The 13,443-nt window shown below is 38.6% G+C and overlaps 1 protein-coding gene across 5 annotated transcripts in view; it reads right to left on the bottom strand.

Moving 5' to 3' along the window:
• Positions 1 to 8,154: 8,154 nt before the first annotated feature.
• The window catches only part of PCNX1 (pecanex 1), a 172,468-nt gene continuing 167,179 nt past the window's right edge, over positions 8,155 to 13,443 (bottom strand). For all 5 annotated transcript variants that reach the window (XM_082617814.1, XM_082617816.1, XM_082617815.1 and 2 more), the window contains one exon: positions 8,155 to 13,410. In XM_082617814.1, the coding sequence (XP_082473940.1) occupies positions 13,270 to 13,410 (141 nt within the window). In that variant the 3' untranslated portion in view covers positions 8,155 to 13,269. The remainder of the gene's footprint in view (positions 13,411 to 13,443) is intronic.

Here is a 13,443-nt window from a genome sequence, read left to right as displayed (position 1 = left end):
GATATTTAAAGCATCTATGATGGGAAAAGATGCTGTATAGGGTTTATGGTAAACCTTATTGGAGAATCACAATGTAGACTCATAGGATTCTGGAGTTAAGGCCATGGCATTTATACCAGCTCCTGGTTTGCTGCTGGCCTTGGTAGAGAGTGCTTGGCTACGTGACTTGTCAGACATTAAGCCGTAAGCCTGAATAGGCTCAGCAGCAACCCATTTGAAAATGGAAGTGGTACACAGGGCATTGGACATGAGCAGGGAGAGGAGACACAGGTAGGCTGCATGAGTAGGCAGCCCAGGCTCCCTGCCATGTCATTCACTGCTGTCGCACGAGCTCACCGCGCTATGGCTAAGGGCATGGGAACGTGTCCCTTATAACCAACTTACGGAAGAGGAAAAAAGCCAAGTTTGGTTCACAGGTGGGTTCATGTGGTAGGTAGACGCAAGCCAAAAATGGACTGTTGTTGCAACGCAGCCCCACTCAGGTGGCCCTTTAAGACAGTGGTAAAGGGAAATCACTGCAAGGCAAAAGTCAGGCTATCCAGTCATCCAGTTTGTGTGGAATCAGAACGAGCCCAAGGCCAGAAAAAACATGAACAAATGGGAGTAGCAAATGGCTTGGCTGATTGGTCAAAGGAGAGAAAGATAGGGTGGTTACGGACACAGGTTGGGGCACATGGATGGTCTATGGGAGTGGGCGTGGTATATAAAAATCTTTGAATGGTGTTAATGGCCACCAGAGAGCATCTACTATGGAAGAGGCACTGAACAACCAAGTGGTCCAAATGATTTGGGCAGTTGATACCTGCTAGCTTCTTCATTAGTCACTCCTGTGCTGGCAAAATGTGTGCATGAAAGGAGTAGCCATGGTGGCAGCAATGGCAGATACATGGTGGGATTCCATTCACCAAGGACGGTCTAGCTACTGATGTTGCCAAATGTTTAACCTGAGTGCTAGAGATCACTGCTGTATATTGTATATTGACTCAATACCCACCCCTCAAGGAGAAAAACCATCCACCTGATGGCAAGTGGACCCCTTCCACTCTAGGTGGGGCAGTCATTTATTTTGACTAGAGTTGACACACATTATGAGAATCGGTTTTGCCTTTCCTGCTTGCAGGGCTTCAGCACTATGATCATATGAGGGTTTACAGAGTGTCAAACCCACTGACACAGGATTCCATGTGGCACTGAATAGGACCGTGGGACTTTACAGCAAAGAGAGTGAAACAGTGGGCATATGGTCAGGGGATCTACTGGTCCTATCATGTACTGGAAAAGTTGCTGCTCTGATAGAATTAAGTGACATTTTAAATGAGGTGCCAGTTTGGAAATGATATCCTGTGAGGATGGGGCACCACCCACCCTTCAGGATTGCAGGATACATCCTAAATCAATGACCATTCTAGTGGTTCAGTGGCCCCAACTGGCGGAATACACCAGACTGGGAACCAACAAATAGAAATGGGAACGGCCCCGCTAACCATCTTTACCAACGACCCTCTTGGGGAACTTGTGCTTCCTCGTCCCACAACTTTAGGCTCAGTGGGTCTAAAGAACCTGGTTTCCAAAGGGAGAAATCTTCCGTCAGGGGATATAGCAAGAGTCCCATTCAACTGTAAGCTACGGCTATCACCCAGTCACTTTGGGTCCTTTGTGCAATGAGGCCAATAGGCACAAAAAGAAGTCACCACCACGTTCTTTCCTTGGTGGAAAGGAAATTAGGAGAGGCGGGGCTGCCCTCACGTAATGGGAGGAGGAGAGACACGCCTGGCATCCAGGTGATACACTGGAGCGTCTCTTGGTAATCCCTTGTCCAATTTAAATGGAAAATGGTCAGTCAGTTACAGCAGTCACTGCTTGAGAAGGGCCTGGTGACGAGAGGCTCAGAGCTCTCAAGGATGAGGGAGTCCGGGTCATCGCAGCAGGTAAGCTTAGCGGTAAGAGCAGGTAAGCACCCAGACTAGCAGAGGTGCTCCTCAGGAGAAATCTCAAAAGGGTGATGGAGGAGGGAGACACGTGGATGTGAGCAGGGCAAGAACTGCACTGGGCGCTGTGGTGCTCTGCCCAGACTCCACTTCAGGATGGAGATAACGATGCCTATCCCAGCGGTCAGGAGTACTGCCGCCCCAAGGTGTGTCCTCAGAACATCTCAGAAGGGCTCCAGATCTTCCCATGGATTTTTAACTAAAGCCTTTGTTGTAACTGCATCAACAGTTCATCAATCCAGCTTCTCGTGCTCCCTCACCTATACTGTCCCTGAAGAGCACTCTCATATACACACTACCAAACGTAAGGTAGATAGCTAGTGGGAAACAGCCGCATAGCACAGGGAGATCAGCTCGGCGCTTTGTGACCACCTAGAGGGGTGGGATAGGGAGGGTGGGAGGGAGGGAGACGCAAGAGGGAAGAGATATGGGAACATATGTATATGTATAACTGATTCACTTTGTTATAAAGCAGAAACTAACACACCATTGTAAAGCAATTATACTCCAATAAAGATGTTAAAAAATAAATAAAAATAAATAAACTGTACAAAACCCCCAGCCTCAGAGTCTGCTAACTAACGCCCTACGGTCAACACCTCAGTCCCAGCTCAAGGCTGAATCACAACAGCCTCCGAGGATGTCCTCAGGGCTTCCCTTGCATTCAAATGTCCTGGACCCCCCCCACCCCAGATTTTCTCCATCATGCCACTTATTACGTGGATTATCTCAGGCCAATTACTAAAAATAAGGTAGACAAAACTTGTATGCCAATGGAAAACTATGCATCGTCTATAGCATGCTCCTCTGTCTTATCAGGTTCTGATTCTGCAGGAATTATTTTATAACTTTGTAAAATGTAGGTATCGAATAAGTCATGTAAATTCTGCCTCCTCTAGTAGAGGTTCAGTGGACCAAAAAACAAAACAATTTGTCTCCATTTCACAATTCATTTTTAACATTCTTTTTACTCCACATACACTTGTGCCCTTTTCTAAAAAATTTAAATTTGAATGTGTTATAACATGTGGTTAGTTCTTCAGATTAATGCATCAGATAAAGTCTTGAACACATATAGTACATTTTTATACCTGAGGACCATGATTTTACGTTTTCCTTAAAATTATCTTTTAACCCTCTATTTTCACATATGCAAGACAGTAAAAACATATGACAGGTTTGTTGTCAACTTATCTGGCACACAGTAGGGTCTCACATGCTTACTTCGATAAACACTTTTCAGAGAGTCATTACTGCTTTATATATAGAGTCCTTCTGCTCAGATTTGCAATGGAAATATATTACTTTCCAGAATCTTTAATCTGGCAAGAGTTATCATATGCCAGCCCTTTGCCACAGACATGTCAGCATCTTGTTTTAATGTCTTTACACTATTAGATTGTGTCTAATCAGTCTGTCAGTGTCATTTATCTTCCGTCCTTGAATACTGAATATTTTCAAGATAATTTACAACAATCCCTTTCAAGCTAAACAGATCCCGTATTTTAAAATTAGATTTTGCTTTTAATCTTTTAAAACACGTTTGCTCTTAGTTTAAAAGTTATGAGACATTTTTCCCTCCCCAAATTGATGGGTGTATTTGGAGAAAATAATTAAATTATTCTTAGTGGGAAATGTAATGAAGTAGGAGGTGTAGTAAATTTGTGTCCTCTGAACTGTAAGATAAAGAGATTTTCCCAGGTTTGAACTAGTGAACTTCACACCAGTGGGTAAGACCAATTCTCTGCAATCAAAGCAGGAAGGGCGGGCTTCCCTGGTGGCGCAGTTGGTTGAGAGTCTGCCTGCCGATTCAGGGGACAGGGGTTCGTGCCCCGGTCCGGGAATATCCCACATGCCGCGGAGTGGCTGGGCCCGTGAGTCATGGCTGCTGAGCCTGCGCGTCCGGAGCCTGTGCTCCGCAACGAGAGAGGCCACAACGGTGAGAGGCCCGCGTACTGCAAAAAAAAAAAGCAGGAAGGGCAAGGTGTTGAGTAATCCAATTAAGGCATCTCAGCAGAAGCAGAAGCTGAGTGTGAGAAAGCTGGAGCCTAACACAGTCGTACTGACACACCTGAAGGAAGAATGTGACAATAGAAGAAATGTGGTCTGCTTGGAGTCTAGAAAAAGGAAGCCAAAGATCAAAGTTTGACAATGTTTACTGCAGTGAAAAAACTAAAACTGATGGACATAAATATTCCATCACTAAAAAAGTAGAAAAATTATAAAGTATGCTTTTCCCAAGGCAGGAAAAAAAATGTTCAGAATTATAAAAAATGATGTTCCTTGTGCTCTATGTCCATAAACTAACTTCTGATGACCAAAGTGGCCTAACAGTTACCTTCTGACACGAGGCTGGGAGTGCCCTCATCTCCAGAACAGGTCAGTCAATAAACTGGTATTTTCATCAACATATTAACCTTCTACTACTTTCATTATCATTAACTGCTTCTGAAGTTAATTCAGGTTCTGACAAAATCAAGTTTGAGTACTAACCCTAACAAACCCCAAAGTCAAGCATATCTGAATAGCCCAGTCTGCCTCTCTCCAGAACCTCTCTCTCCACATTAATTCTAGCTCTTAAGCCATCTTCCTCCATTACCTAAAACACACTCCGTGCAACTTTAGCTACAAAGGGATGCTAGTGAAAACTTCATTATGAAAAAATACATCCTAAATTTAACCTTATTCTTCATGTTCTCTAGAAGTGCAGGGGCTGAGGAGCTTGTATTTTTTAGGCCCAATACCCAGTTCTATGAGGCTTGCTGTGTTGGCCGTGGGCAGATGAGCCAGTGCTCGCCTTGGTGGTGACACCTCACCATCTAATCACTGGAGACACCAGAGCTTCCCCTGCTTCAGGACTTGTCATTTCTTTGGCCCTCTCACCCAGGGCCGACATAACCTGTAGGTTTTCTTTCTGACCTGCATACCCAGAGGGTGACCCAACACAGGTTGAGAAAGAGAGATGTTAACTTGAACGTGTCAGAACTCGTGTAATTGGAGAGTTCTCTCGTTTCCAGAAAGGAAAAGATATTATCCAAGTGAAGTATTTTTTGCCTCCTGTCCTCTGGCCCCATATTTTTGAAAAAAAAAAAAAAAAAAAAAAAAGTAAGTCTAAGGTCTTACAAAATGAATTATAAGCCTCTGGACTGGATGGTTTTCAGTAAATAAACCATTTTATTTCTCTGAACACTCAACTCAATCAGCTCAAGTAGATTAAGCTTTAAGAAACTACCACTTAGCAAATTTTAGTGAAGTAACAAAACAAGAATATTAACAATTATCTGAAAAGGCTATTCAAATATTCCTCTCTTTTCCAACTACATATATGTATGAAGTCAGGTTTTCTTCATATCCTTCAATCAAAATAATGTAATGTAAAACATTGTATGTAGCAACAGATAGTTTAGATGTCTTATGCAATTTTTAAAATTTGGAAGCACTGTTTTAAATAAAAATGTTAACATGTAATGAGTTCATTATTTATTAATTCATTTAGAAATAACATCTTTAGTATTTGTTGTTTTAATTTCTAATGCAATATATATCAGTAAATATAAGTATTTCTTACATAAAAAGAAGTTCTCTGGTAGCGGGGGGCTCAGTAATTTTTTTAAATGTCCAAGTATTCTGAGACCAAAAAGTTTGAGATGTGCAGTCCTAGAGAAATCCAACTTACCGTAACTAACTAAAAAAAGAATAGGAAACCTGAGTAGTCCTTTAGAAACTGAACCCATCATTAAAAGCCTTTTCCTAAAGATCATCCTATGTCTAGGTGTTTACTTTTTTCTTTTTTTCCCCAACAAGTTAAGGAAGGAAATAATTTACATGGAGGCAGAAGCACGATGAGATGTAAGGCAGCCCCTCAGAGAAACAGAGCAAACACTTGGACCTAGTCCACCTCAGTTTCTGCTGACTTTCTGTTCTAGGTCTGCTACAGATACATCCTAAAAGAAACACCTTATTTTGTAGGTAGTCTGAGTCTCTGTTTCTTGAAAACAATACTCAAGTTCCAAAATGCTATGTACAGACCTGTTGTGGACATTGTGGCCAACTCCTTTGCACACATCGTATAGCAACCATGCTGTTTGCGGAGTGGACTCTGGGTTCTGGGCTAAACTCTGATTTGTCTGAGCCAATCATGGTGACTGTTCTTATCAGTGACTGGTTCAGAAAATCAGGACATAGGGACAGGTTAAGGATCTTGCATATGTCAAATCTTACATTAATGAGATGCAAGGAGAAATATGCTCAGGCTTCTGGGAGATTTTCCCACTTAAGGGAGGTAACAGGAAGTGTTTTTTTCTGAATGATAATGTGTATGGAGTGAGGTCTAGAAATAGACCCTTAGTTCCAGTCTGAAAAGAAAGCCAGCATACACAGGAGGGCAGAGATGAGAAAATTACAGATACACGGAGCTGGAGTAACATGATTAATCAATCCTGAAAGCCCAGTTTACCTTTCATTTTATAATGAGCCAATTTCCTGTTTCAGGAACTTTGGTTTTTTTCTTCCTTGCAACTGTAAGCATCCTACGTAAATATTTTCGAACTATTTAAATAGTATCTTAATGTAATTGTACAAAAGGAGTCATCCCTAAATTTATAAGCTAGATAAATCTGCATTTTGTCTTAAAAAAAGATACCTTACTTTAGCCATTTGTGCTCCACTGTTGAGTTCCCACTGGGACATCCTGTGTTATTAACTAGTACACAGCCAAGAAGTGGTGGGTGGTTTTTGAGAGCAAACCCATTAACAGTATTAAAAACACTGCTTGGTATCTGATTAAATTCAGTGCTGGCCTGGGATGGTGACTATATGATAAAGACAAGTCAGGATGCTTGTGCTTCAGGGTGGGACTGACCTGGAGTATCCTTACATGGGCCCAGTTATTATGGATTCATACAATGTCCTTGGGAGCAAAAAGGAACCCTGGACTAAAAGATGACTTTTCCCTTTCAGCACAGTTTACTGGGCACTGAAACTGAATGGTTTCTTAAAAGGCTTTCAGATAAGACGGATTCACCTCTTACCGCTTGCTGTTAATATATATCCTGAGAAATTACAGAGCGATCTAGGGATCCTCTTGTACCAAATTACATTTTTCTAAGCATGAAGTTCAATTATATTTAGTTTTAATAAGCACATATGAATGGGGGAAAAGGGGAATAAAACAAACGTTTTATATAGTAAGCGCTGAATGAATACCCCAAAAGCCATCATTTGGTCACGTCCTTACTTCACAAGGTGTGTTTTACCTTCCCCAGAGGAAAATGCACCTACATGGTGAGATTCATTGGTTACAGGCCAACATTTTCGGATCCTTTAGGAGAAAAAAAAAATCCTAAGTAAACTGCACTTTACAAACAACGGAGAGCTTTTAGGGGACCCAAATTTCAGGTCAACTCCCTTTTGAATCTCTGGCTCTAAGATTAATGTAGATCACATACACAGAAAATCCCTTTCTTTGAAGATGTGTTTCATTTAACCAGCATGTTTCCTGTCACTAGAAAAAATACTGTCCTATAAGATCCTATAAGACTAAATGCCATTACATTTCTAGGGGTGCCACTGTGATCCTGGACAGGAAGACAGCAAACTGTTTGGGACTCTGATGCCAATGGCACGTCACCTGCACCCTGCTGGCTTTGGTTGTTACTTATAGTTAAAATGACTCACTGAAGGATTAATAAGTGACTCAGTCAAGAGTATATCTATTATCATTGTAAGTCAGCTTGCATTTTCTTGAAGTATTCTACATGAAATCAGTGGGTTAGTACACACACCAAGTTAGCGTTTGTCTGATTTTGATGACCATAATCTGTATGTCCTTTCCATTTTCTGTACTGTAATTTAGTGTAATACAGTGAACATGTACACATTTTCATCCATCATCCTACATGCTCCATCTGATATTATATCATTAATAGGACACATTCAGATAAGTTCAGAAGATGTAAACTACAATCTTTCTGCCAAGTGTGAAAAGCTATCCTTTTATTATGAAATATATACATTTCTATTATAAGCTGAATCCCATGTTAATAGGCCAAAGCTTCTGTTTAAAATGATTATTTTCAGAACCAAGTACATGTTTTTAAAATATGCTAGGAAGAGCTTAATATGGTAAACTCCAATTTTTCCTAATTTGACAAAAATGGACAGAAGGCAAAATGAAAAAAAATTTATTTCTTCCGTGTTTTATCCACTGTCAATACTGTATCTTTGATGCAATATATTTGCAAAGAAAAAACAATCTCAGCTTTTAGTTTCCATTTTAAACATCTACAGTATTTACAAGCTGTTTAGAATAACAAACACTCAACACGCGCACACACACACACTCACAGACACACGTGAGTACGTATATTCTTATCTCTGGTTTATACTGAATGCTGGTAGAGGCAGTGAATACTTTCAGAGCCCATGATCAGAAAAGGGAAACCCATTCTCTTTCCTCCCACCTACCTTCCTGGAATCATTTTCAGTATTCTTTCTTCCATTTCCTCATGCAGAGCTCATTGCCAGACTTGTACAGGGTTAAGGTAATCATTTTTTACAATTTATTTTTACTTAAACTATAATAAACTTTAAAAAAGCATAAGCAGACATGATTTTCCCTCCCATTTCTGTTATTTTGGTTGTAGAATCAAGCTTCATATATAAAAAATCTTGTTTAACCACAATTATGCTAAATCCAAGAGTCATCTGCAGCAGCCATCTCATTCTCTACTACTACTCTGCTTTGAATTCCAGGGTATCACCCCATCTGTGCAAATACCACGCAGGAATTCATCCTTATCACAATCTTAGATGACCTTTCTTCCTTCTAGCTTGGATCCTCTGAATCATAAATTGTCAGGTACAGAGCTGAAGCATAGAAAAAAGGTATAACCCTATATAATAGGTGTGCCTTAGAACAGAGCTGTCATGTAACCTTGTGATGACAATCAGCTCTGGTCCCCCAAAGAATGTTATGCTGCTTCCATAAAATGGCAGATAATGAAGTTCAGTTCACAAATAGAACTTATTTTCTCTAATTCAGAAAGAATATGTGGCTGATAGGCAATAAAGAGAAATTCTTATCACACATAATTCTTGACAAGATGACTCTGGAGAGGTGAGTCAAAGCAGAAAATATACATCTGTTTCAAACAAAATTAATACTTCACTCACATACCTACCAGATCTATTTGTATAATAATTAACTTCTTTCCAATCACAGTTCTCACCTAAACAAATGAGAAGGACTAGGTATATATCAACCAGATTTTTTTTTAAAAAATGAAGTGAAGAAAAGAGAGGCTGGTTTTTTAATACTTAATTTAAAAAAAACTATACATATCCAACGTAATATTACAATTTATGCTGCACAAATACACGGTAATAGCTAATTTTCCTCTTTCTCCAGATAAATAAAACTCAATTTCCATATATGACTGAAACAGACAGTTCAAAGTCCATTAATGGGCTCTAAATATCATCTTAGCCTTGAATGACATCTTACCCTTGGTCTGCGTCCAAGCAAAGTAATTTTATGTGATTAAAATATACTACAAAAAAGAACAAGAATGAATTACTGAGGACTTTTAAAAACGGGGGGGCTCTGTCCATATTCATGAAAAAGTAATGAAAACAAACACAAAAGTCAATCACAATGCGGGTAGCAATTTATAGTTTTGTAGCTTAGTAAACATAAATTCAAAGAATTCTCATGCAAAATTATTGTTATCTTTTTCTCAAGTCACATATTTAGGAGGGAAGATTTTTGAAAGAAAACAATAACCTTAGCCTCTGGGCAAATCCTAAGTTTAAAAGACTCAGTTCTGGATGAATGTGACTCAGTGCAGCAATCCACCAAATGAAGATTTCCTAAGCAGAGGCAGAAGGGTGCTGCTCAGAAGCAAAGTGGGATTCTTTAAGGCTAAGCTACCCTTGTTTAGATTGGAGGCTGTTTTTTAATAGTTTGATATGAGATGGAAAAGTAAACTAACCCAGGAAGAAAAATCCTCTTTTTAATGAGCTGTTGTTTCTTACGTAAAAACTTGTATTTTCACTGCCTGACGTTTGGTACACAGAGTAATTTTCCATGGTTCACTCGGGAGAGAAATCTTGTCTGACTAATTCTGTTTCAAGGGTCTGTAGAAGTATCTCAGACATACTTGAAATATTAAAAAAAAAAAGAAAACCTTCAAATCTAATGGAAGTTAATCTTCCAGTAATGGAAACTCAAAGAAGGCAGAACACTGATGAAGTCTGTTTGCTAATTTCCTGAAAGGTAATTAATCTCCTTTTACCTTAAAAATATAGAGCCTCACCACCTACTCTCCCAAGTCCCTTCAAGATCAACATCTTATATTAATCTAGACTTTTGGAAAAATTATAGTTCTTTAGAAAAAAGTGAACATATAAACTTTTATCAAGTATTGAAAAATGGTGTAAAAATAGGGCTTACACCAAGTTATAAACTGGAAGATTAACCAAAAATTTGAGTTATAAGATGATTTTTAACACTGAATAACAACAACAGCAAAAAAGCTAGGAATTTATAACTTATTCCAAAACTCTCTCTAAAGGGGGAAAAAGCAAAATCAAACAATAAAAAAATGGAAAGCTATCAATAAAACTATTTAAAGCAAATGAAAAAACTAGTGTTTTAATTACATATTTTTACTTTCAAATTATGGAACTCTGAATGTTTTGGCAACTGTGAACTAAAGATGCTAATGTGTGTATACTGGAGTCTTATATACTAAACAAAAGGGCTAAGCAGGGAATCTAAATGAATAGCTCGCTAATCTCCAAGGGGGTGTGGGGTGGCAGGGGACAGGGTTGAATAAGACGTATAATCAACTTAATTAATGAAAGTGTGTATATTTCTATATTATACTTTAGTTCCAATTATTTTTAAGACATGACTCCTTCTTTAATTATCAATGCTTCCCCTGATGCAATTATTAGAAAAGTATTATCATTTTAAAAAGACTATATGTTTTAGTCTTAAACATTTGAAGTTCAGGTTTTTTCTTTTCCTCTGTGTAGGAAAATGAAGTATCTTCTATTTAAGACTGGAAAGGCTCCACTTATCTTCTCATCTAGGCAATGACCATGAAGAGATCATATTCATCTCAGAAAGGGAACAAGCAGCAGGGAGCATAATTCCTCTGAGAGGATTTTAGATAATATAGATAGACAAACAGATCATATATTCAGTTTCAGAAGAAAAAAGAAGAACCTGAACCTTAATGGCATATTGTACATTTACCAAAATAAGGCAAACACAGAAATAGAATGACAGCATCAGGAAAAATACATTTTAACTGGTCAATTTAGAAAGGGTACCTTTGTGTAAATGTTCAGTAAATCATTTGACAAAAAGTTTTTCAACAGTAAATTCTGCAAAGTGTGTGAAGTCTGGAAACCTCAACACGAGGCACATTGGCTCCTGAATACCCACAAAAATTTAAAATTGGAAAAAGGAAAGGTAAATAGGTTTTGGAGTGAAAATGCAATCAGAGGCTATATATTAGCTATTTACTTCCTTAGCTTTCATTCCTTCCATTCAAGTGTCATGTGATACTGTAAGATCTATATCAGAATTAGGAGGAAAAACAGCTTCTATCTCCTCTCACCTCATGAAAAGACACTTTAAACCCACGCTGCCCAATACAGTGACCACTAAGCACATGTGGCTAGCAAGTACCTGAAATACGGCTAGTACCACATGGTGAAATAGCAATACTTTGGATATATGGACTAAACAAAATGTATGACTGAAATTAACTTCACCTGCTTCTTTTTACTGTCCATTCACAGGGGGCAGAAAGATGGCTGCTCCTAAATGCTCAGATGTACAGTCTTCTTTGGAGTTTCACACAAAAGGAGAAAAATTTTCTGAAGGATTTAAAAAACGCCATATGTTGAAAATTAAATCTAAACTGCAGTTCCCACCTAGTCTAATTGTAAATCTGAGTTATATATTTCCCTGAATACATACACTTTTAAAAAACCAATAAAATTTAAGTTATGAGACAACATATGAATTAAGTCAATTTCATCACCGTTATAAATATTTCAAATTACAGCTACACACTATAAATCACAGGAAATAAAATTCAAGTAATAGAATAAAGAGAGGAGGAAAATAATAGGCAAAGTTATTAAAGAGGGATATAACAATAAGAACTGCACCATTTAGATAATTTTGTTTGAAAAAATTTTACTTGATTAACTGAACTGCATGTGAATAACTTCAAGAGGTAAGAACTCTTAAAGTAAAAGGCAATCCATCCTCTCTTTAAATTCCTGGACGTTCACCTTCTTCTTTGAAAAGCAAAAGTATTTTCTTCCCAGAACTGACCCCAGCAGAGCTTGCCCCAAGTGGGAGAAACAGGGTAGCTGGGACGCACACAGTGTTGGAACCCATCTGAAATGTGGACACAGGAGCTGGCAGGAGTGTTCACGGGACTGAGTCACTGACTACTGGCTCCGGGAAATGCCAGTGATGAAGCTACGTGTATCTTGAGATTAAGTATTCATTTTAAAGGAAACATCCAATGGACTGGCATGGAATACAGACTGCTAAAGAAAAATGAGCAGCACAGTTCCTGCTACGTATAAGGAAAGGGAAGGGGTTAATCCCAAAGGCAATTTAAATAATGGTATTTTATTTTTATATATAAATAAATGTTCTGAGAAATCTCAGACTTTATAGTGCATTGTAAAAAATTAGTGCAGTTTTTTTCATTAAAGTTTTTAGCGTTCAAGGAATAAGATAAATCTATGTCTGTTCATAGTCTTTTTCACTGTACATTAAACTTTTATACTGCTATATGTCAAACTGAAGGTTTCTACACTTGTCTGTTTTTAAAAATCAAGGTAAATGGATTTCATGTTTTATGACAAAACATGGCAATTATTTTTGGCAAAAAAATTAGAAAAATATGAGATCATAGTTTAGAAAGCAAGAGTTTGTTGATTTAAAGCATAGGCAATGCATAGGAAAAAACTTGTTTTAAGGATGTATTTTAACAGAACTTTATCCTTCATGCACGATGTTTTCTCAGCAGCTAACTTAAAAAAATATTTCAGCTTTATTTGGGGATGGAGACAGTGACAGGAGTCAGGGTGAAGGGCCAAGGAGCAGTGCTTAACCAAGCCCACTCTATGTTCAAGTCTCTCCTACAGGTTCAAAGGGATACCTGCAGGCATCTTCTGCTCTCTCCTCTTTTTTCCAATCTCTTGGAATTTTGAGGGAAAAGAAATGAAGTTATAAAACACTGGCTCACACTTCAGCCCCAAGTTCTAGTACCCCAGTTTCGATTACAGTCACGTATTTATCTTCAATCTGAACCAGAAGTACTGTCTTGTCGATGTGGGATCTAGTACCTGGATCTCTGCTGCAAGGCACCCAACGGTGAATCACCTAATGATTCAGAATAAAACAAGCAGTTAGTGG

This window comes from Mesoplodon mirus, assembly GCF_964341445.2.
Source record: "Mesoplodon mirus genome assembly, chromosome: 4".
Taxonomy (NCBI): Eukaryota; Metazoa; Chordata; class Mammalia; order Artiodactyla; family Ziphiidae; genus Mesoplodon; species Mesoplodon mirus.
This window is presented reverse-complemented; position numbering and strand designations above follow the sequence as displayed.